The sequence below is a fragment of the Columba livia genome, chromosome 1 (assembly GCF_036013475.1).
Source record: "Columba livia isolate bColLiv1 breed racing homer chromosome 1, bColLiv1.pat.W.v2, whole genome shotgun sequence".
NCBI classification, from domain to species: Eukaryota; Metazoa; Chordata; class Aves; order Columbiformes; family Columbidae; genus Columba; species Columba livia.
The window spans coordinates 154,950,074-154,972,119 of record NC_088602.1 but is presented as its reverse complement, the minus strand read 5'-3'; the positions used below and the strand labels follow the sequence as shown (position 1 = coordinate 154,972,119).

The following is a 22,046-nucleotide window of genomic DNA, read 5'->3' as shown; positions in this document are numbered from 1 at the left end:
TTGTGTTTTTCAGTTGAGGCTGGCAGGAGGGAAGCTGCAGGGGCTCTCAGACCCTTGTGGCTCAGCTCAACATCCTTCCCACAGGAGGGAGCTGCCCTTGCAGGTCTGCAGCACTGAGGGGTTGCTGCCATGGCCTGGAACTCATGGACCTTCATGATCCTTTGACTTCCAGTGTCATCCTGTGGTCCACACTCCCAGCATAGATTTTTTGGTGCGAGCTCTGCATGCCCTGGCTGGTTTGGGGGTAAGGCTGCTCTCCAGGGAGCTGATTTTGGCTCTGGGCTTGCTGCAGGGGTGAGAGCAGAGCGCTGTGTGGGAAAATCATTAGGCTGGGCTTTCCTTTCCCCACCACCTCCAGAAGATAGCATGCACACCCTGGTTTGAGGATTGCTTCTCAAAGAGGGTTATATTAAGTATATAATGCTACCTGGGGGTCTCCTTGATTCCTCCCAGAGGCATTGGGAATGCAGTTGGAATGGGAAATGCCAATTCATTTTTCCAAGGGACAAATTGTCCAGGGATAATATATACGGTCCCCAATATATCCAGTCCCCAACTGCTTACAGAGGAGGAAACCCAGCACTCCGCTTGTCTCCAGCCCTGCTTTGCTCACAGCTCTTGCCCTCAAGCCTCTGCCTGAGCTGGGTACAGCTGAGAGTGCAGCGCAGGCAACAGGGAGAGGGATTTGCTGAGGTTTGGACAACTTCGGCTAATTTAACTTCTCCTTACAAGTGCAGGGCTCAGATGACACTTTCAACCTGTTCAACCTCCTTTTAAGAATTCTTCCCCAGCTCCCACTCAGCTGGACACCAGGGGATGGCATGTGGACAGCTGAAGATTCCCTGTGAATACTAGAGCGCCTTTTTGTAACAACTGTATTTCTTGCATGTCTTTAAGTGATTTATGGGCTGCAAGGTGGGCATTTGGATCTGGTCACAAGGCAGAGAGGTTAAGAAGAGGAGGTAGTTCACCCTCTTGCTATTTTGAGATGGGCTGTAGTCACCTCCCCAGGCAACTGTGCTTAAAAAGCTGCGAGCGCCTGCCTTGGCTGGCAGCACCCTCAGCCCCCATGCCCTGCCTCATCTCAGCACCACAGTGCCCTTGCCTTTTCGTGCAGAGCAAACATGGTTGCACGGGTGCACCTCTCTTCTCCCCGCCCAGGCTCCCTCCCTCCCCACGCCAGCACTGACAGCGCACGCGTATCTTCAAGGGAAGCTCAAGACTTTGCTCCTTTAATGTGCAATAAAAAAAAGGCAACTCTCCCATGCTCAACAAGAAATCCCACGAGCAGGAGCCCCAGGCTTGGCACCCTCCTCCCTGGCTGCCTTTTACAATTGGGCAGTGTGTGGGGTTTGCTCAGAAGGGTTTTTCTCCCCCTGTGCAAAGGAACTCCTGGCCTGTGCAGGCATGAGATGACTGATGTCTCACTTCACCTTGGTGCTCACGAGCTGAGCAAGCTGCTCCAGCAACAGCATGGCCTTGCTGGTATAACGGTGTTGATCTAAGAGCCTCCTGCTTTAGGGAACATAGCTCTTCACCCCCAGCACAAACAGCTACCCAGAGTGAGTCTGCAGCGTCGGCCTGATGAGAGGCTCAGAGAGACTCCCCACAACATGGTGCAAGGCATCAGCGGAAGTGAGAGAGGGAGGTAGGATCTCATCGGAAAAAGAAGGGAGAAAAGTATCATAATGGGGGAATTAAATTAACTGCAAAGAGTTTGCTGAAGGCACATCCTACCCTTCAGCCTGGGGCACCGCTCGCAGCTCAAGCCCTGTGCACAGCCCAGGGCTTTGGTGACACAACGGAAACATTCGGGCTGTGGGTGGGATTCTGGATAAAATGGTGGGGAGCAGGAGGAAGGGAAGAGGAAGAGAAGAGGTTGTGAGTGGGCAGGTGTTGCATACCACAAGCACTTGTGCAAGAGAGACTAGAGCAACAGGGCACCTCTATTATACCAGTCGTGTTCCTCCTCTGCCACCTGTGATGCTTCGCATCCTCGTTGCTTTCCAGTCTAACACTGGCAGGCAGAGGGCTGGAGAGCCATCCTAGGGATGGGCCGAGGGAAAAGCCAGGCAGGAATGATTTCAGCAGCAGACTGCAGCCTCTCCTGTTTCATGGGCAAGGTCTCTAACTACCTCACTGGAGAGGGGGATGGGGAGCTCCATCCACTTAGCCCACACTGTACCAAAATTAAAAAAAAAAAAGGACCACTGAACTCCCCCATTCTCTAGCAGCTTTGAAAACCCCCTTCACAAGTCTATTGTGTGACATCCCTAAACACAACGAAGATTATCTGAAATCTGAAAGCAGCTAAAAAATAAAAACAACTCAAAGGGGAAACAGGAAGAGAGTGGAGGAAGGGGACAGAGTCCTTCCCCTGCTGGCCCCTGGTCGGAGGCAAGCAAAACAGCACACACAGCCTCTTGCTCCACGGCACACCAGTCCACAGTGTTCACAAGGCAAACATGGCATCATCTTCCTTTTCTTGCTTCCGATGACGGCTGGCAGCAGGAGGGGAGGTGGACGTCCCTGCTGAGGAGCTGGACAAATTGGGTAGCCGGTCCGCAACTTTTGCTCGCTCTTCCAGAAACTTGTCAAACTCTGGGGCGAAAGAAGAGCAGAGGATTAGCAAGGAGGGAGGTTTGTGGAAAAGCCAATGTGCTGCCAGGAACAGCTGGAGAAAGGGCTTGGCTGGTAAGTCTTACCTTCGCTGGTGACACCTTTTGCATCTTCTGACTCTCCCTAGGGAAGGAGGAGAAGGGCACGGTTAGAAGCAAGGTAGGCAAAAGCATCTCTACAGATGTTATTAATTGTCTGCATGGAGAGAGATGGGATACTGCTGCCCCCACTTCTAGAGTACAAACAGGTTAGAGTGGCCCTGAGCTTTACTTCATTAGCTATGCCTTTATACTGGTGTGTTATCCCAAACCCGTTGTCCATGGCTCTTTCTCCCCTGCTGCCTCCGAGCAGCCTGTGCCACACATTCCACAGTGCCAGCACTTTTGTACCCTGCCTAAAATCCAGCCCCACAGACAAAATCTTGCAGGACTGCTGGCTCCTCACTTACCACATCAGTGGAGAGCCATTTTTCTATGTCTTCCATGAAATTGGCTTGAGGAACCGGCACCTAAGACAGAAGGAAAAAGAGTGATGAGGTCAAGAAAAGACAGGATATTCCAGGAAATCCACTCTGCAAACAGAAAGCCTGACCCAAAAGCTAACCCTCTCGCTCCACTGTTCAGTCAGCTCAGGCCATTTGAATCCAGCCAGTGCCACTGCAAAGCAATCCCAGCTACCAATGCCACCGATCACCTGCTTCCTCTGCCCCATCCACACCCAGACACACACAGTTTCCAGGGCACACGCCATTCAAAGCATCTGGGGTTTGATGGTTGGCTTTGGGGTGTTACGACCGGACCAAGCTTTCCATTTTGGTGAGGACTCACTAGGTGGAAGTTGGCTGCTTGTGTTAGGCAGCCAGAGAACAAGAGACATGTTTTTATCCACACCTTCTCCTTTCTACAAACCAGTGACAGTCTGATGTCAAAGTCTGCGATGCTGAAGATATCGGACGTGCCAGGTTTGGCACAACGTTAAGGGGGAATGACATCTGCCAAGAAGTGATTCCCTGGTAGGATCACAGAGCACAGCAGGATTTGACATCACACCAAACTACAGAAACAGACCCATCAAAGAGAAAGTCCTTTACAATTAAAGTAAATTTTACTTCCAGTAGGGATGAGGCTTACTCAGAAGGCTTCATGTCCCTGGCCAATTTAAGAAGCAAAGAGACACCTTCCTAGTGGGCAGAGATAACCTTGAAGCAAACCAAGTCTGATTCAAAACCCCAGATCCTTTTTTCCAGTCACAAGCTCCTGAACAAAGCTGAGCAAGGAGCAGCCCTTGCTAGAGACTCCACAAGCAGAAGCGTGAGAGAGCATCTGTGGGAAGTTACTTATTAGTCTCCTAATATATATAGCTCCCTTGCTCTCAGGAAAACAGCAAGACCAAGAAAAAGAGCAAAGCCTTCTTACCAAGGACAGGCAGATTTCCCCAAACCAGGGAGCGTTACCACAGTTACCATAGCTGGCAGATGGATCAATGGGAATGGAAGAGGATGTGCGAGATTAGGGAAGTTTAAAAGCGAACTGGCTTTGTCTACCCGGAGAGGAACTCTTTGGGCTAGAAGTGCATTCAAAACAACTGGACAGCATGTAAGGAGACTTCCTAGAGCAGACATCAGTCTGGGTAGTACCCATTTCAAGAAGACAGGCTAACAAGCTTCAAATCTGGGAGTACGTCAAAGCTTCAGTGTGCCTGAGAGGATGTAATCAAAGGAATTCCTGCTGCCAAAACACAAAATTCAGCAGCCTGAAGGGTCTAACACTTTAGCTAGAGGAGGAGGCCTTGAAGAGGGTAAAAGCCAAAATGCGTTTTCCTCCAAATGGGCCAGCTCATGCTGAGCAGGAAAGGCTGCAGGGGGAATGAATGGCAGCAGCCTTCCTCATGATGCCACCACTTAGCGCCTCTGCCCCAGATGTCCACCCCAAAACAGGCCATCCTCTAGCTCAAAGAGTGGCACACACTCTCTTCGCTCCTAGGATTTTTTCCTACAGACATGTTTCCTTGAGGAGGAAGGAAAGGAGGAAGGAGGAAGCAGGCAGAGGACTCACACTCTGCCTGCTTCCTTCCCAGCTCTGGTCTCCACTACTGGCCTAGCCCATGGTTACTCCATTTCACTTTGCAGTCTCTGCTGATGTCTGCTGTGCATCCTCATGTGCTGTGCCAGTGCCACTTCTAGTTCAGCAGCCCCAACCTCCTTCCTCCCTGCTGGCACATCACCATCTCACCATTCCTTGCCGCATCATCCACTTAGTCAGCTGGGCTCCATCACTAGTGGCATCAGACTCCCCCTGCTTGAGAGAGAGGCTGCACTGAAAGCTGCTGTCACAGAGGGTGAAGGAGAAGGGAGGTGGTAGGTTTAGCATGGGAGAAAGAACACACTAATACTGGTGGTCTCCTTTGATGGCAGAGAGAAGGAAAGTGGACTTGGAAACCTCCTGAAGAGGAATAAAGCATACATTTCCAGGTGGAAATTTCCCTGCAGATATAAGGTGTTCATCCTGTTACTGACAGAGTCAACTCCAGACTTTCCATAGTCCCCCACCTCTGGGGTTTAAAGAGTGAGGTATAGAACCCAGGCAGGAAATGCAGGTTGGTGGAGAATGCAAGTTATAATCAGTCATGATAAGCAGTTGATTTTTTCCAAACAGACAGCACATTTATTTTGTTGGTGAGCAAGGAGGATACTCCCATTCCTGCTGACGCACTAAAGCTCTGTGGCCACTTACCGTTCCTGTGTTCTGCTGCCGGGCATCCAGGGCACCAGCGAGTCCTTTGGAGGCCTGAGGATCTTCGTACTTTACCCTGAAAGCATGAAGTCAGATAACACACAGGCTGATAAGATGTCTGAGAGTGAAGAGCAGGAACTCCTAAACATATATTCAGTGTTTCTGATTATGCAGCTTTTCATCTCTTGTCATTTTGCTCCCAAGAGCTTCCAGAAAGGTGTGCAAAACCCCTGCTAAAGGTGTAGCCCACCACAAAACAGACTAATCTATGCACTGCAACATCACTGTGGGATACTACAGGACAGCCCTGGCACAAGAAAGGAGGATGACAAGGCATCATATGAAAACAGCCATCCAACAGATCAAAACCACGGACTTACAGAAAGGACACTCATCTGCTCTGGGAGAAGAGAGGTAACTAACACAGACTGACCAGAAGATTACAGCTGCTTTAGAAAGGATTTCAGCAACAAGCTTCTACATACTGACCTACCTTCACAGACACAAACACAGCTCAAAAACATCTCTAACTGATACCACTCAAGAACCGATTGTGGCAGAGACTCATTGGTTTATGCTACACAAGACGTGAGACTGGATGATCAGAAAAGCCTAGTGCTGCTTCAGGGTCTCAAAATGCACCATTAGAGCAAACTCTTTCCACACACAGACTCGTCTCACCCATAACCTCCCTCATTACATTTCTGTGTCCCCATTACGCTGATACCAGGCTAATGCCACACATCACCATTTGATCTGTGCAGAGTGGGGAAAACAGTCCATCCGTGCTGGGAGAATGAAGCCCTTCCCAGAAACTCTCCACAAGTCTCCTCTTCAGCTGCTCCCAGGCCCCTTTTTGCAGATCCAGCAGACCGTCAAGTGGAGCTGTTTTTGTGGAGGGCCAGGGGCTTGGGCCACCGACGCTCAAACTTCTCGAAGAAGTGCTCATCAGTGAAGGGGCCGCTGTGGACAATGGCATCAAGGATGAAGTACAACGCTGCTATCATGCCACTGATGAGGAAGAACGGCAGGAAAGGCTTGAGGTGTTTCAAGCACTGCTTCGCCGAGACACACATGAAGAATAGGGGGGTCAGGAACAAACCCCACCGGCCCTGCCTGTGTCTCCTGCCAGCACGTCCCGTCCGGGAGCAGCAGGGCAATGGGTCTGCTGAGAGAAGAGACTGGTGAGTGAAATGTGAAGCCTGAGCCAGTGAGAGCAGAGGCCACCTGGCAGGAGTGCAAGCACAGGCAGATGGAGGGCAGTGAGGAATAAATAGAAGATGTCTCTTTACTTGTGCAGAGATCACAAGCCTCAGGCTGTTAAGGATTGCGCCACAGAGGATACGATTGCACCCCTGCCCAGACCTCCCTTAGCCTCCAGCACTGACTCGGCACATACCAGTGGCTCGGATTACAGCCCCAGTTTGGGTGCTGTGGGCACCACTGTTTTTTTGTCCTGGACCGTCTCTGTCCTCAGGCAGCACAACCCACAGTAAAAATGGTGGGGACACCCATTGGCAAAGCACATGAAGTTGTGTGTAGGCCACGGACTTCCCCACCATTTTTACCTGAAGCAGTCTGAGGCAAAGGAATGAAAGGAGACATCCTTAAGAGACATTGACTTGCTCCTGCCCAGCTACAGAACAAGGCGCTCCCCTGGATGGAGATTAGGAGAACAGGTGTTTGAGGGTGGGAGGCAGCCATGTGCCTGTGGGCTCTACTTCTTGGTAACTGCTGGAGAGCAGTGGATGGCTCTGACAGGCAAAACAGAGAGAGATCAGCTGCAGTCTCTCACGTCAAAGGGATCTGGTCAGAACGGCTCTTGTTGGCTCCTCCCAGAACAAGGATTCAGGAATCCTCTCTTTGCAGTAGAGATGAGTCTTCTTCACTTCGGCCAGTACTATGCAGACCCAACTCTTAGTGCTTTACACCAGGAGGTTTCAAACACACTATGGAGGAAGAAACATCAGTCCCACTTACCAACAGGGAAGCTGAGGCACAGAGCAGTGCCCTGGCTTGCAAACCACAACTGCCTGCACATGTCCTGCACTCCAGTTCAATACTCTGTCATCAGGCTGCATCAATATTCAGCGATTCCCAAACTCGACATCATCCCAGTCAGGGCAAGTGAGTTCAGAGACAGACAGGAAAATTCAGCCAGTCCCACTCCACACCCTCACATCCAGACACTTAGCCTCCCCAGCACAAGTGGCACCATAGTCCACTACCCAGCAGTGAGGGACATGCGCATGGAGAGGCCGCTTCCTTCTTCCTGTGCCCAGCAGGACACTGTGAAGATGATGGCAGCAGAAAGACTAGGAACACAGAGGTCATCCTACAAAGAGTGTGTGTCAGAAGAGTGCAGTTTCACATCTTACTGTCTCCCAGGAGCTGCTGCTGGTTGGTGTCACAGCCCCAGTAGCCCTGAGCGCCCCCCCTCTGCAAGAAAAAGGCAGGACAGGACAGAGCGGGGCTGCTACACTCACTCTTTGCGCTGCTCAGCCAGCGAGCTGCCGCGGGTCAGGGCAAACATATCAAACTCTTCTTCCAGCTTGCCAGAGGTGTCGAGGGAGCGTAGCGCTGCGCTTACGCTGCTCGAGCCCAGGTCTGTGGGAGGGAAAGCAGGGTGAGCAGGCAGAACAGAGCAGTAAATGGAGGGCTGGGGGCTTAGAGGGTGCTAGGTGGGAAACTGGCGTCAGAACTGGCTGAAGTGTTCCAGGCCCACTCCTCTATCCTGCCCACAGTCTATGCATGTGTGCAGTGTTGTGGATGAAGTAACAGAAGCAGTTTCTTCGCCTGCTCAGCAGATATTTTTAGCTCAGTTTCAGGAGGCAGCAGCAGCAGCATCCATTTACTGCCCTGATGCTGAAGGCTAGATGTTCTTGAATATTTAAGACAACTCAGAGGGAATTGCTCCATAGCCTGCAGGAGAGGATAACCTGTGCTTTTTTCTGGGCAAGCACCTCTGAGACAGATGAGTGGATTTTCATGACTCAGGCATCATCTCAGAACCCCTGAATTGAAAAATATCTGGTCTGAAAAAATAGTCTTGCCAATTTTCTGTAGCTGCATTCAGGCTGTACTAAATGTGCTCATAGCTAGTGAGAGCTTCAGGTAGTGCTATGTAGGCTGTTGGTATGTCTTGAAGAACCCTCAGGGACTATCAGGCTTTTTGAGTAAACCACCTGTCAAATGCTGGATCCTGAGCCCATGGCTGCCTTTGCAGCACAGCTTAGCTGCTTTTCTTCTCCCAGACCTCAGTGGTCAGCCTGACACCACACAGCAAGAGAGATAACGGCTCTGCTGCTGGGCATTGGAGAGGGAGCAACTCTCTCCCCTGCCCTGCTTGAAGGTCCGTTCCTCAGCTATAGCCTAATGCTGAGGTCCTTCTGAAGTAATGTCCACCTCCTGCACAACCTGACGTGTGGATGCTGAGATGTTTGCTTGTGTGCCTTGGGGCATATACAAGTTTCTTCAGGAGTTTATTAGTTGACAATACACCCTACTTCTCTAAGTTACTTCATGAATGTGACTAAATAATTCTGGAAGGCAATTCAAGGGCATGAAAGGATTCCCAGAGCAGCATGGGAGAAGGGCTGAGGGGAAAACTGCATGGCAACATACTCATTCCAGCCAGCTGAGAGGAAAGGTTGTTGGTAACTTCAGGCTGTCTCACTGCAGAAGAAGTACCAGGTCCCAGGTCAATCAAGCTGTTCTCTGCCTCATTTGGTGCCTTTGGAGGAAAACAAAGGAAGATGGTGGAGAGTTTCTGAACCTCAGACATTCTGACCCCACAATCCTAGCTCATTAATACTGAAGAGGGAAGCCCTTTTGTATCCATTGAAAGATATCAGCTGCGAAGCCTCCCCTTGGGAGAAGGGGGACAGTGGTCAGAGAACTGGCTGGGAATAATGTCCCAGGGCAGAAGATGGCTTGGTAGCCTGCCAGCTCTGCTGGATATCAGTAAGCAGGGTAGGTGCTGGTTCAGAGGACAAAGGGAGGCTCATATGGGAATTAGTCATCTTAATGTTCAGTACTGGAAAACCAGAACTGGTGCTGGTCTGCTCTTGCTCTTCAGGTGAGACAAAGGCTCCCACTGGCAGGGAGGAAGACGTGAGCAGTGGGAACTGGAGTGTCCTGCACACCAGCATGGCCTGGTGCAGCTGGGCTGGGAGAGCAAAGCCTGTGGCTTGTAAGTGGGGTAGACTGAATCTCTCTCCACTTCAGCAGGACACTGCTGGACCTGCAGGATGCAAACCGAGCTGCACAGGGGGATGGTTGTTCTGAGTTACCTTAACAGGCTGTCCTGTCCGAAGACGCTCGAACCTGCAAGAAAGATGACAGGGTGCATTTCAGTAGCACGTGCTTATTCACTCACAGTCCATGAGATCTCTTATAAGGCTTGGTACAGCCTCTGCTTTCCTGCATACTAGGAGAGGGGTAACATGGTTCAGGAACCAAATCCTCTTCAATACCAAAGACACAACAACAAGGTCCACAGAGTTGGTATCTCGAGAGAGGTGATGTAAAGAAACTTGTTGTGATCTCCAGAGCTACTTTGAACCAATATGGTTCAAACTCAGTTCAAATACAGACATAGGAACTAAATTCTCCAGACTTCATCCTAGCTTAAGAGATGAGTTTGAATAGCAGAAAGAAAAAAGGGGTGCTGATCCCACCTAGGCAAGTCCTTTCTGTTCCCATATGCCTCAGAGCTAGAAAACTCATTCTTCCCATGCAGTTCCCTCCTTCCGGGTTATGCCACAAGGACGTCTTTATATTTCCATCAGTAACTTACACAGCAGTTTTGAATAGACAGGAATAATCAGCAATAACAGAATTGGCTTAGTTCTCCAAGATGGATGACACAAGCTCACACATCTTGAGTGTTATACTCGTGAGCAGATCAAAAGCATGAGATAGAAGGCCTTTAAGGGGCAGTAAACTCTTGTGGAAAAGCAGGGCAGAGAAGGGAGGAGAAAGGTACCTTTCATAGCGCAGAAAGACGTTGTTCAGGTTGTCATTGATGAGGAGAAGCTCCTCAGTGAGTTGCTCATGGAGGACACGGGGAATCAGCTCCAGCACACGCTGCTGCATGGCTCTGCACGTCCGATTCAGCTCCTGCTCACAGCAGGGAGAAGTTACCGCAAAAGTCAGGCTAAGGCTGAGCACCCACAGATTTGGAAATCTGACTGGGACAGACCCTAGAGGCTACTGGGGTCTGTTAGGAAGGGTTGATGGGCAGGAGATAAACTGAGACGTAAACTGAGTCTGAGATTTACAAACAATAATTGTATGCCTCTTGTGTAATGCACTACTCAGGAAGAAAAACCCTCGGAGACTACAAGTCCCCATGTGAGATGATTCCAGCCTCAGTAGTGCAGTTGAAACTTCACCTTCCCCGTGCCTCCCTTATCCCATCTCTCCCTGATAAGCCCTGCACTAAACTGTCCAGTTGTTCCCCACGCCTGGCAAGTGTCATGTCTCAGTTTATCAAGTCATTTTTAAATTGAGCTGCATGTGGCAGCCCTCCGCCTCGCCAGTGCTCCTTACTTGCAGCAGTTCCAGGTCTGAAGGCTCAGCCTGGGAGGGCACCAGCTCTGTCAACATCTCCGACATGACCTTCACGTTCCCATTCACCACTTCCAGCTCACTGCGCAGCTTCCCGATCTGCAAAAGGGAGGGGAAGTGACAGCTCTGCTGGGGAAGACTGAGGTAGCTCTGGATGACAGTGCACTCCATGTGTTACGATCTGTTCTGATTCCAATTGCTGCACAGCTAGCAGCTCCTGTATGATAGTCATTCAAATAATTTCATTTCCAAAGCAGTGTAAGAGAAGGAAACCAATTCCCATTCAAAAGGTGAGCCTCTGCTAAGTGCAGAGTTGAAGGTTTATCCCTCTGTTTTCACAAGCTGCTCTTGAGCCTCTTGAGAACATTTCATACCCTCTATTCTGCAAGGGGATGCAGTCTATCAACAGCTGGAAGTTTGGTGCTGAACATGGTGTCATATGAAGTCAGGGTGAGGAAGGAGAAAAGAGGATGGGGAAGCAAGTGAGAGGGTCTTTGGTAACCACATAGCCAGACAGGGTTGATTTAAAATCATCAGCGAGACAAGATAAACAGATGATAAGGAGGCATGTACTGAGCAAACTTTTGCTGTACTGCACTACAAAGACCTCACTCAAAACCTCTGCACCTCTGTTCCCCACTTCCCTATAGCCAGATCTTTCCCCTACCTGCAAGCAGCCCTGTCTGAGGAAAACATAACGTCTCCATGCTTGGAGTATCCCAGCTCATCACTGTGACCACAGTGGAGCTCTGGGGAGCTCTCGAGGGACTGTGCTTTAGCGGAATGGCTCTGTGAGGACAGAGGCTGGGGAAGAACCAGGTCCCAATGTTTGTGAAACAACCCCCAAAGGTAGGGAGGGTCAGCAGCAGCACGGGTCTCATGTCCAACTCACCTGCTCTGGTGTGGGAGTGATGGGCGCGTCGCTGGATGTGCCTCTCCCAGCGGGCAGGGTGACAGGGTGGAGGATGGACTCTATCTGCTGAGGGGAGTTGACTGCAGGTGAGTTCTGCCCGGATTTGGAGTTGGAGCTATACACAGTCTACAGAGGTGGGAAAAGTGACAGACAGAAGGAGATGTTAGACACTCACAGCTGACAGGGCAGTAGACAGAAATGTTGATGGCAACTCCCCATCTGCTTTCAAGAGCTCTTCCAGCAAAGAAGCTGTCTTGGAGATTCTCATTCCCCACAAGCCCTCTAAATGCAAACTAGAGTTCCTGAAGATCCCTCATAGCTCCAGAATGGCAGCTACCTAACACCCTTCTCTTCAGCCATGCTCCCATACCCTCTGTGGTGTGTGGATGGGTGACAGCATGTCCAGATCAGTCATGGGGAACTCCAGGCCTTTCCGTCTCAGGTCTTCATAGACAGCGACGACACCAGTCAAGTCTGGTGAGCTGCGGAAGGCATCTGCCCAGGACTGGGGAGAAGGAGACAGTACAGCTCATCATCATTTACACTTAAAGACAAACACTGTCTGAACTGGCACAGATGCTCATGCTTCTTGGCTCACCTGGATGAGGGTCAGCACCTTGTCATGCACTATGGTTGGTGGATTGTTCTTCGGCAGGATTATTCTCACCAGGACACCTTCTACAAAGTCCTGGCTGGACACAAGGACATGGAAGCGATGGCCGCAGTTTTTCACACATGTCTCCAGGACCTTCAAAGACAACAAAGCATTAGCTATAGCCTTCTCTGCCTACGTGTTCTCCCCTTGTTGGCTTTAGGTACCCATGTCTTTTCAGCCAGGGACTCAGCTTTACAGCAGGATATCACAGAGCTGGGAAAGAGCCCTGACCACTTACCGTCAAAGCCAGCATAACTTCATGGAAGTTCTTATTTCCTACAATTCTCTTCTTAATGGCTCGGAAAGCGTCTTTGGGCCTGCAAGAGAAATCAGATGAAGAACGATCATAAGAAGGCTGAGACCTACCTACAGAGAGGCAAAGCACAACAGCCACTTGCTCTGGATCCTCATGCTCAGCAGGTGGCCACGATGTTCCCCACCATGTTTTCAGGGAGGCTTGAAGAAATGACTGGTGAAGCAGCTTCTGCCTGTGGTTCTGCAAAAGGGGAGGGGTCCTGCTTTTAAATGCTGTTACTGAAGTTGGAGACCTCTGTGCTGATGTCTGCAACAACTCGAGGTGTACAGGACACAACAGAGAGCAGAGTAAAAGCAATGCTAGAAATGCATTTGCAAAATGTGAAAGAAAACAACACAAAAATATCAGCGGGGGTAGAGCAAAATCCCATGGCAGAAAGACTGTAGAGGGGGAGATCACAAGAAAGCTTGGTGTGGGTTAGAAACATGAAGGAAAGAGCAAGCTGCAGCCATCCCTGTGTTACTGAAAGAGAAGTGGTTTAACAACATTTCCCTGGAGGAAAGTGGGCTAAAAAGCAGCAGGGGAGACACGGTGGCAAAATCTTGTCTATATTGCAGTTGGCCAAGACAGCAGCAGCATAGCAGGGTCTCCTTAACCATTCTCAGAGGGGAGAAGCACTGCAGTCTCACCCCAGTGTGGTCCTGTGAGAAGGCACAAGTGATCTAACATGCTCTGGCAGCACACACGGAGAGAGGCTGGGCTGGAAGAGCAGCAGAGCTGGAGGAGAAGAGTGGGGTAGAAACACGGAAGCAACAAGGAGGGCAGGAGTGTATTGGCCCACGGGGCAGCATGGCTGCCATGGATGGACATTAGAAGGCAATGGGAGAGCCCACCACGCCAGGAGAGTACAGCTGCATTATCAGGTGGACAGAACTGAAACACCAAGTGGCTACAGCTCAAGACTGAGAACTGTGGGCAGAGACAGGCGTGTTTGCACTGTGAGGATAGCATGGAAAAGAAGTGGTGACAGATCTGTGAGTAGAGATGCTTGACTCTGTTTTCATGCAACTGTGAAGCTGAAGGCTGAGCTTGCTAATCCTGTCAGCATCACTGTGGGGTAGGACAGCAGGAGTGAAACCTACACTTTTTTATTCCATGTAGCACCTTCTTTTTTACGTGCTGTTCTTCACACCTCCACTGTGAGAAGGAGCAGTCCCCCTTGATTTAACTGACAAATTCCTAGGTCCAGAGTTAACGGGTCTGGCAGATTTCTGAACATCTCCCTGCAGGGAGAGGGAGACAAGGGCTTCCCCATCCACCCTGCGCATGTCTGAGTGACCATACATGAAAATACCTGAGAAGTAAACCCCAGCAGGACTTGCACAGTCAGAGGACCGAATAGCAGCCTGAGGTTTTCCTATCTCTTTAGTCACCAGCCAGCAGATTTTTATATTTCCAGAGGAGAGAAAGAGAAGGGTATTGAAGGAGGAATAAACCAAAGTGGAAGAATTGCAACTATGCCTTTGGGAGATGGGAGGCAGCCTGACTTGAATCGAGATTTCTCTGGGGACCATAAAGCCTGCTTAAATGGCTCCTAGCACTCAAGAAGATTACAGGGAAGCATCTAACAGATGCTCTGACAAGCAGAGTCTCATGTAAGGGACTGTTGGGAAGCCTGGCTTATTACCTCCACCAGTGCATGCTACCACTGCAGTGTAGGGATGTAGTGTTACAGGCTACACAGGGACCTGCTGCTGGATGTGCACCCTTGCCAGATCCCTTACCCTTCTTCAGTCTCATTAATGATGTCGCAGATCTCCATGTTGAGAGCCCAGTCCTCACTCCGCAGGGACCCATCAGTAGCTCTCTCTGGAAAACAGAAGCCAAGACACAGTGAGGACGAGAGCAGTGCTGGCACACTCATGGGTTGCTGTTCAGCTGTCACAACACCCCAGACCCCAGCCACCTTCTCCCTGGCTTCCAACACAACATATGAGGAGGTGACTCTGGCTGCAAGGTTCAGGCCACAAGTGCTCCCCGCTAGGTGTCACCACCCCAAAGCACATGGCTGGCTGGCACTGAGATGGGTGGTTGCTTGACTTTGCCCATGCCACCCACGCTACCAACACACAAACAACACACTGCTTGATTTCTGGTGTCCTGCACATGAATGGAGGGGGCTCAGCATGACTTGAGCTCCACAGCTGGAGAAAAGGGGGCTTACTTGCTTTGTTGCTGCAGGGCCAGAAAACGTGAGTTTGGTCTGCTCACACTGACACAGATCTGAGGCAAATGGCACCACACTTGGTTTGCACCAAATTAAGGAGACAAAAGAAACTACGCCCTTCTTTTTACACAGGCCCTACAAAAACAAACAAGCAAACATAAACAGCCAAAACAACTTTCCCCAGAACTTCTGGCCTCTGGGAAGAATGGACAAAAGTGGACTGAGGCTGAAGTTGAAGCCATATTATTTCAGCTTTGATTGTGTCCCCTTTAATTAGGAATTCGTCAGCCAGCCTTGATGTTATTCAAGGCAGAGATTTGGGAAATGAGCAGCTATTACTGAGAGCACCAGTGTCTCCACCCTATAATCAGCCATGTCTCGGTCCTAGCCGCTCCGCTGGCTGATGCCTTCAGCGACAGCCCCAGCGGCTGGGGGAAGAGAACCAGCAGTGGGGCAGGCAGGACCCAGGCACTCTCCAGACCACGGGGAAACACAGAGATGCAGCAAACAGGACAAGAACCATCCTTCCCAGCTCTCCCATCCTGTACATCACCTGAATTAGCACTGGAGCAAGGAATTAAAACTAGCCAGACCGGTTCAGCACCTGCCAGGTGCTCTTCAGGAGAGCTCAGACCCAACAAGGTCTTTTTTGAAACTGCTGTCCCTGTGGAATCTGGAGCTGGTCCTTGCTGCTGTGGGTTCTCTACCCCTTTGGAGGAGGCCTCCCTCTGCAGAGCTGCCTTTTCCTGATTTCGACCCAGCAGGTAATGATTCCGCTATGGGAATGAAATGAAATGCCCATTCACAGAGCTGTAGCGGGATGGGGCCATAAAATAGGAAAAAAAAGGTTTTTTTAACCTCCTGCCTGGGTAAGCACATCCACCATGTTTCGAGATGTCCTATTTTTAAGGGTCAGGTAGAGAGTTATTCACAGCACTCTGCAATGCAGCCTCTTTGTGTCCCTCCCACAGCTTACACACCATGGCATGAAGCTACTTATCCAAATCTTATCACAATCCAGCCACCACCTTTTCAGTTGACTGCAGAATGTGTTGATTACACTGTGATTACGCTGAGTACATTGTGGCCACAGCCAGATGAAAGAGGGCAAACAAGGGAAGGAGAATGGCAGAAACGTTCTTGATGCTCTTCCACCTTTCTGAAGGTCTGGCTGCTGCTGTAATATCCTGAAGGCCCCTCGATGCAGGTGAACTTTTGTCACTTTGAGTATTAATTTTATATAAGAATCCTGGTCTCTTGCAGATCTAAAGTCCCCCAGTGAGGCACACGAGCTGGGTGATGTATTGGAGAACATCTCCAGGGCAGTGGGCTGCAGAGGAGCACGTCTGGTGCACCAGAGTATATACCAATGAATGGGTAAAACTGGTAACAGTCCTTTATGCTCCGTGGCACATTGTGACCTGCTCCCTACCCTCCCTTTTCCTCCAAACACACCGGTTCTGCCACCATGGGGCAGCAGGTTGGCTTTCCAGAAAGGAAGGCAAACAAACCGCATGTGCTCCTTCATCTGGCTGGCCACTTATGGGAAAATGGGGCTTCCTCAGATGTGACACATGCCACCTGGCTGTTACCCTGTTCACACGCTGGCCAACAAAAAGATGCAGGAAAGCAGCAAACCTGCCATAAATGCAACATAGGCTCAAAAAATGCAAAGCTGGAAGGGCAGTATTAGGGCATATGGAAAACAGGAATGTGACCATGAGGCGTTTCAGAGGACGAAGTGCTTGAATTTACCCAGTATGGGTTAAGGCCTGGCCTAACTAGCCTTGGGAGAGTGGGCGCTAATGCCCTTTTAATCCTCCTTGCTTCCAAGCCCTAAGAGACCGTCCAAGCCTAGTAGGATATGTTGGAGTTTTCTCTGAAATCCTGAACTTTACTCTTTTACTAAAGCCTGCAGAAGGGAAGAAAACAAAGTCTATTCATTAGTCACATGACAGCTCAGGGTGGCTGGCCCCAGTTTAGAAGTCATAATTAGCACATGAGCTGTCTGCCCTGCATGAAATCTGAGCCTGAGATAGCTGGGGACAGTGACAAGTCCCTAAAAACAGCGAGCACAGAGGGCAGGACCATGCTGCCCGCCCAGCACTCTGCCTGGCGGGGCTCATCAGGCAGCGTCTGCTTCTGTGTGCTAATGAGCCGAGACGGCTAACAAGCCGAGCCTGACCTGGCACAGAGAATTTCCCCAGGCAGAGGTTATCAGCGAGCGTATGGATGCTGTATGAATGCTGTATGAATGCTGCCTCTCTCCAAGCCCGAAACACCGGCTGCTGAAGGTACAGGAGGCCCTTCAGGGAGCTGCTTCAAAGCCACACAGTTTTGGCAGCCAGTCCGGCTTCCCGGGTGTGTCAGCACTGGGGTTTGCCTGATTCCAGTCTGCTGCCTCACAAATTGCGCGGGTTGACCCAGAACCGCTGAGGACTGTGGTACGGGTTGAACCAGAGCATTGACTCTTTGCCTGCCTGGCATTTGGTGTGTGCCTGAACCTGATGACTAGGTTATAAAAGTTATCTGGAATCCTCAGATAAGAAAGAACTCTGAGGTCGGCGTAACTGACACAACGGAGCTGTACGTTAATTCGTGCCATGAGAAAAATGTCACAGCTTTGCTTCTTTTCAAGTTTGCTGTCTCTGCGCTCGGGGCTGGCAATCCCACCCAGGTGTCCCTGCAGCAGCACAGCAGCAGGACGGTCAGTAGCGCAGGGAAGTACAGGAGCTGGGGACGAAAGATACTGCGCAGGCTCCTGCCCCCTTTGCTCCCCTTCACAGATCTGAAGCTCTCATAACCAGCCTGGTGCTGCTCAGAAACCCTTTGCCTGTGACAAGCTCTGCCATGGCTCACCAGAGGCTCTGTGCCCCTTCTCCAAGTCAGATCCTTAACCAACATTCCCCACAGTCTCGCTGGCTTTAAATTCCCCAGCAAAGCCATTGAGCACCTTTTCACCCGTTGCAACAGGTGTTTTTGCTGCACAAGGCAGTGTAGGGTCAGCAGAAAGCAACATTAACAGTCCTTTCTCCCAACCTCTTTTCAATCCATGAACCCCCTAGCCCAAACCAGCGTCCCGTACAAAGTCTCCTTACAAAGCCTCATGCTTTTGCTTCCCTTGAGGAAACTTCAGCACCAGCTCAGTCCAGGCTCCCCCATCCAGCTGTATCGCTCCTCCAAAGATGGATGGGACAACACGCTTTCTAGAGACAACAGAGATACGTCTCCAAACCTAATTGAAGGATGGTGACGGACACCGACTTGTGCTGACATAGTGCTGCGGGTATTTGTGTCTCTGACTTCTTTCCTGTGAATCAGCTCAAACTCTTAGGGATCAAACAACTCTCCGATTATGGCCTTTGCTCCATCTCCTGCAGATAGAGCGGGCGTGGAAGGCAAGGCAAGGCCTTTTTGAGAAGCGCTACCTTGCAGGGACCCATCTGGCTCTGAGAGGAGAGTGCTATTGGCAACAGCTGCCAACATCTGCCCACCAGCTCCCACAGTCCCAGCTCACAGAGGGGTTTTAGGGACACCTGCAAGGTGGGATCCAAATGGCTGTGGGGATTTTTTTTGGCATATTATGCTGTATCTGCCCCTCTTCCTCACCCATGAGCCTCTCTTACCTGCTCCCTTTTTATAGTCCCAACTTCTCCTGCTTCTCATGCTTAACCCAGCCCCCAATCCCCCAAAATCCTCTTCCTCTCTGTCCCACACCGTTACTCCTCTCCCTTTCCTGTGCTGAAATAGCTGAAACAACCTGTCTCTGTCCCTTTTGGTATTGCTATAATTACTAGTTATTCAGGACTTCCAGGGCCAGGAGAGAGCATTGGTGGTTTCCTCTCTATTCTCTCACTCAGAGCACCTCCTTGAACTTAGATTTTCCATGTTGAAGTTTCCCTTAGCTCCTAGATGGAGGTGAAGTGGGTTTCCTTTTTGAGAGGGGAATCCGAACTACGATGCTCCAGCACTCTTTGGGAATTTTTCCCACTGAGGTACTGTGTTTAAAAAAAAATAAATCCACACAACAACAACAAAACCCCCCAACAGAAAACAAAGTCCCCCCTCAAACAAGTCTGTATCCGTCTTACTTAGGAAGCGACATCGCCGTCCAAAAACAGGACAGAGAAAATTTTTGTGACTAAATCTGGGAGTAAGAAGCTAGAAAATCGATGTCTCTGCAACTGACTCATTCTGTGACAGATCACTGAGATTATCTGAGCATTTGTTTCCTTGTCAGCAAAATAAATGGGACTTACTAGATTAACATTAATGGAGGAATTTGAGATCATTGCTGCAGTGTCCCACAGAGGATTTTTTTTTTTTTTTATTCCGTAGGCTTCACCTGAAGCTATTTTAGACTCTATAAGCTTTATCAGACATAGATGACTTTGCTCAAGTGATTTACAAGGACGCAGTATTAGCTTTCTGCAGACAGCCCGAAGCAGCAGTGCTGTGCAGGTTTGGTGATCAGGCTCACGGGTTCAACATGAGCTGCCACGGACCTACCAAACAAGTTTGGGTAAGTCATGTTCGTGTCTGAGATTAAACAGGGAGGATAGCATTTCTCCATGTCCCCGGGATGTTGATAGGCAATGTTCAAAAGGAGAAAATTTTCATATTTTCAGCCACCAGCTGTTTCAAGTCCTCCACACTTAGCTTCTTTCTCATATGCTGCAATTCCTCCGCCCCTTTGGACTCGCATAACCCAAATCAACCCCAGTTATTAAGATCTCTCTACTGTCACGCCTCTGGTACTAAGGACTCTAAACTCCTGTTTGATAACACTCTTGAAATACTGAAATACCTTTTTCCTGTTCTTTGCTGTTGGGTTTGTTGCTTGAAAATCCCTCCTTTAATCAAAGCAAAGCCCAGAGCGAACCCACTTACAGTCTGGCTACTGTACTGATGAGAAGATCCAGAGGGCAAGAAGCAGTCTGTGACATCTAAAGATAACTTCAGATTGCCTCTACCCAAACACAAAACCATATCTGATACACTCTCTGAGGGAATCAAAGAGCATTCATTGTGGAAAGGGCTGGAGATGGCTTTCCCTGGGAAGTGTAATGAAACACGTGACATTCATCTGGGAAGACATCAAAGATCATCTGGAGGTTTCTGTTACAGAAAACCTTCCCTGGTGATCCTTCCCCCACCCTGCTGTAGTGTGTCTCACCTATCTTACCCAATACACATTGCAGTGTGCCCTGTCCACATCATTCAGACAATGCTTTGGGCAGCCTCTAAAATAAGCATCACTTATAAAAGCATTTACCTAAAGCAGCTGCTTGGTCTGTTCCCACCCCAGCCACAGCAGCCTGCTTGCCCACAGAAGCAACCACTGCACAACCTACACCGACAGCTACTGAATGTGGGATCGGATGTTCACTGCGAAGAACAAAGGTCTGCATGAGTGACAAAAAGCAAGACTGAGCAAGTGCATAAACTTACAAATGGAAGTTGCACAAGCTGGAGAGTTTAAACAGGCAACAGTAACCTTCAAGCACAACCTGAAGGCACGCGGTCAAAATGGGAAGAAAAGAAACATTGTTCTAAGTATTTTAAGAACTGCATGTCTGCTTTGAGACCTGCATAGCTGTCGATGGTCTTGTTCTTTCTAACTAGAGCATCTCTTTGCTCCACTTTCTCAGACTACATCCTTCTCCTGTGTTCACCTAGTTGAATTGAGCACAGGGGCTAAAAGAGACTGTGTGTCTGCAGGCCTGAGAGGTCACAGATTTCACTGCCAGAGCTGGCACTCGGCCCCGCGAGAAGGACCATGCCGCAGGGGAGCTGCTCTCTACAGAGCCAGGGCATGGCCCTCCCGGACCCCGCTTGTCCCAGACCCCTGTGCTGGGCGGCGCAGGCTGGGCAGCCGCCCTTGGGGTGCCCAGGGTGCTTGTCCTTCAGGTGGGAAGCTCTGACGAAATGAGGTGCACTATGGCACCGCAGGGCCAGGCCGCTCCGCAGCCCCTGTGCGCTCGCAGCGCCCAGCTCGGTGATGCCCGCAGCTCAGAGAGCAGGCGGCCCCTTCCCGCCCAGAATGTGATAGGCCGCTGCGGCTGGAGCCCAGCCAATCAGCAAGCCCGCTGTGCCCCCCACCCCCGGTAGGATCCCACCCCTCCCGCGAAGCCCCCAAAAAGGTGCGGGCGGGAATGGCCCCGAGCCAATCACGGACGTCGCCTCTACCGGGGGGCGTGGCTCGGACCACTGGTCCGCGGTCCCTTTAAATAAGGAAACTTCGTCTCGCCACCTCAAGACCCTCTCGAGCCCGGATTGGCTGGCGGGGCCGCCGGCGGAGACGCCTCGGGCTGCGCGCCCACTATTGGTCGGCAATGCCCGTCAGTCAAAGCAGATGTCTCCTCTCATTGGTGGACGGCCTCTCCGTCCCGCCGCGAAGGCGGGGGCCGACGCTTCTCGGAGGAAGGGGTCCGGCGGGCGGGCGAGCGCCCCCGGGGACGCGGGGTGGGGGAGAGGACGGGCGAGCGGGCGGGCGGGGAGGGTGTCGGGGGCGCGCGTCCGGGGGGCTCACCGATGCGCTGCCCCACGGGGGAGCTGAAGGGGTTCCCCAGCAGAAAGTCCATCGCCGCCGCGCCGCGATCAGCTGACGCCGCCGCTCACGTGACCCGCCGCGCCAGGCCGGGGCGGGTCCCCGCCCGGGCCCCGCTGTGACGCCAGCGGCCGCCGCCTGGGCCCGCCCGGCCCCGCCGTGGGGCTGAGGCACGGAGCGAGGCGGGGCCCGGCCGGCCGCACGCCGCCGCTGTCCGGTCCGTGCGCGGCAGCTGCCGAGGCAGGGCGGTGTTGCTGCCGGGGCGTCCCCGCTCCCGCCGGCCCCTAGGAACCGGGAGCCGCCGCCGTCTGCGGGCGCGCTGCGCTGCTGCGGAAAATCCGCGGGCGAGGGCGGTGCCCGGAGACGCGAAGCCCGCGGTGACGGGCGTGTCGTTGTCTGTAACCCCGAGCTGGGGCGCAGCGGGTCCGGGCGAAGCTCTGCTGAGCTGCCGCCCGCCCGAGCCGGGGCTGCAACCGCCGACACTCGGGCCCTGGCAACGGGGACGCGCGAATAACCAACGCGA

At 51.3% G+C, this 22,046-nt stretch overlaps 1 protein-coding gene across 4 annotated transcripts; it reads right to left on the bottom strand.

Annotated features, from left to right (window-relative positions):
- Window positions 1-1,204: 1,204 nt before the first annotated feature.
- TOM1 (target of myb1 membrane trafficking protein) lies at window positions 1,205-21,663 on the bottom strand. 4 transcript variants are annotated; one of them, XM_065039645.1, is made up of 16 exons: window positions 21,506-21,663; window positions 14,531-14,615; window positions 12,729-12,807; window positions 12,434-12,583; window positions 12,206-12,340; window positions 11,815-11,961; window positions 10,905-11,021; window positions 10,339-10,472; window positions 9,644-9,677; window positions 8,976-9,084; window positions 7,838-7,958; window positions 5,352-5,427; window positions 4,851-4,913; window positions 3,068-3,127; window positions 2,706-2,742; window positions 1,205-2,601 (listed from the first exon to the last, which is right to left on the bottom strand). In XM_065039645.1, exons 1-16 carry the CDS (start codon window positions 21,555-21,557, stop codon window positions 2,453-2,455), a joined length of 1,548 nt encoding a protein of 515 aa, XP_064895717.1. In that variant the 5' UTR covers window positions 21,558-21,663; the 3' UTR covers window positions 1,205-2,452. The 4 variants fall into 4 exon arrangements, with proteins under 4 accessions (XP_064895717.1, XP_064895739.1, XP_064895728.1 ...); XM_065039667.1 differs by lacking the exon at window positions 4,851-4,913 and adding an exon at window positions 20,249-20,361 and having other exon boundaries at window positions 21,506-21,601; XM_065039636.1 differs by having other exon boundaries at window positions 2,224-2,601; window positions 4,851-4,916.
- Window positions 21,664-22,046: the final 383 nt, after the last annotated feature.

Bases quoted from the DNA above. Each gene is read 5' to 3' on its own strand.
- TOM1 (XM_065039636.1), bottom strand. From the start codon at position 21,557: ATGGACTTTCTGCTGGGGAACCCCTTCAGCTCCCCCGTGGGGCAGCGC. The intron at 5,428-7,837 runs GTGAGTGTAGCA...TCATGCTTTCAG, and splicing joins CTGGCTGAGCAGCGCAAAGA to GGTAAAGTACGAAGATCCTC. The intron at 3,128-4,850 runs GTGAGATGGTGA...CTTCTGTCTTAG, and splicing joins GGATGATGCGGCAAGGAATG to GTGCCGGTTCCTCAAGCCAA.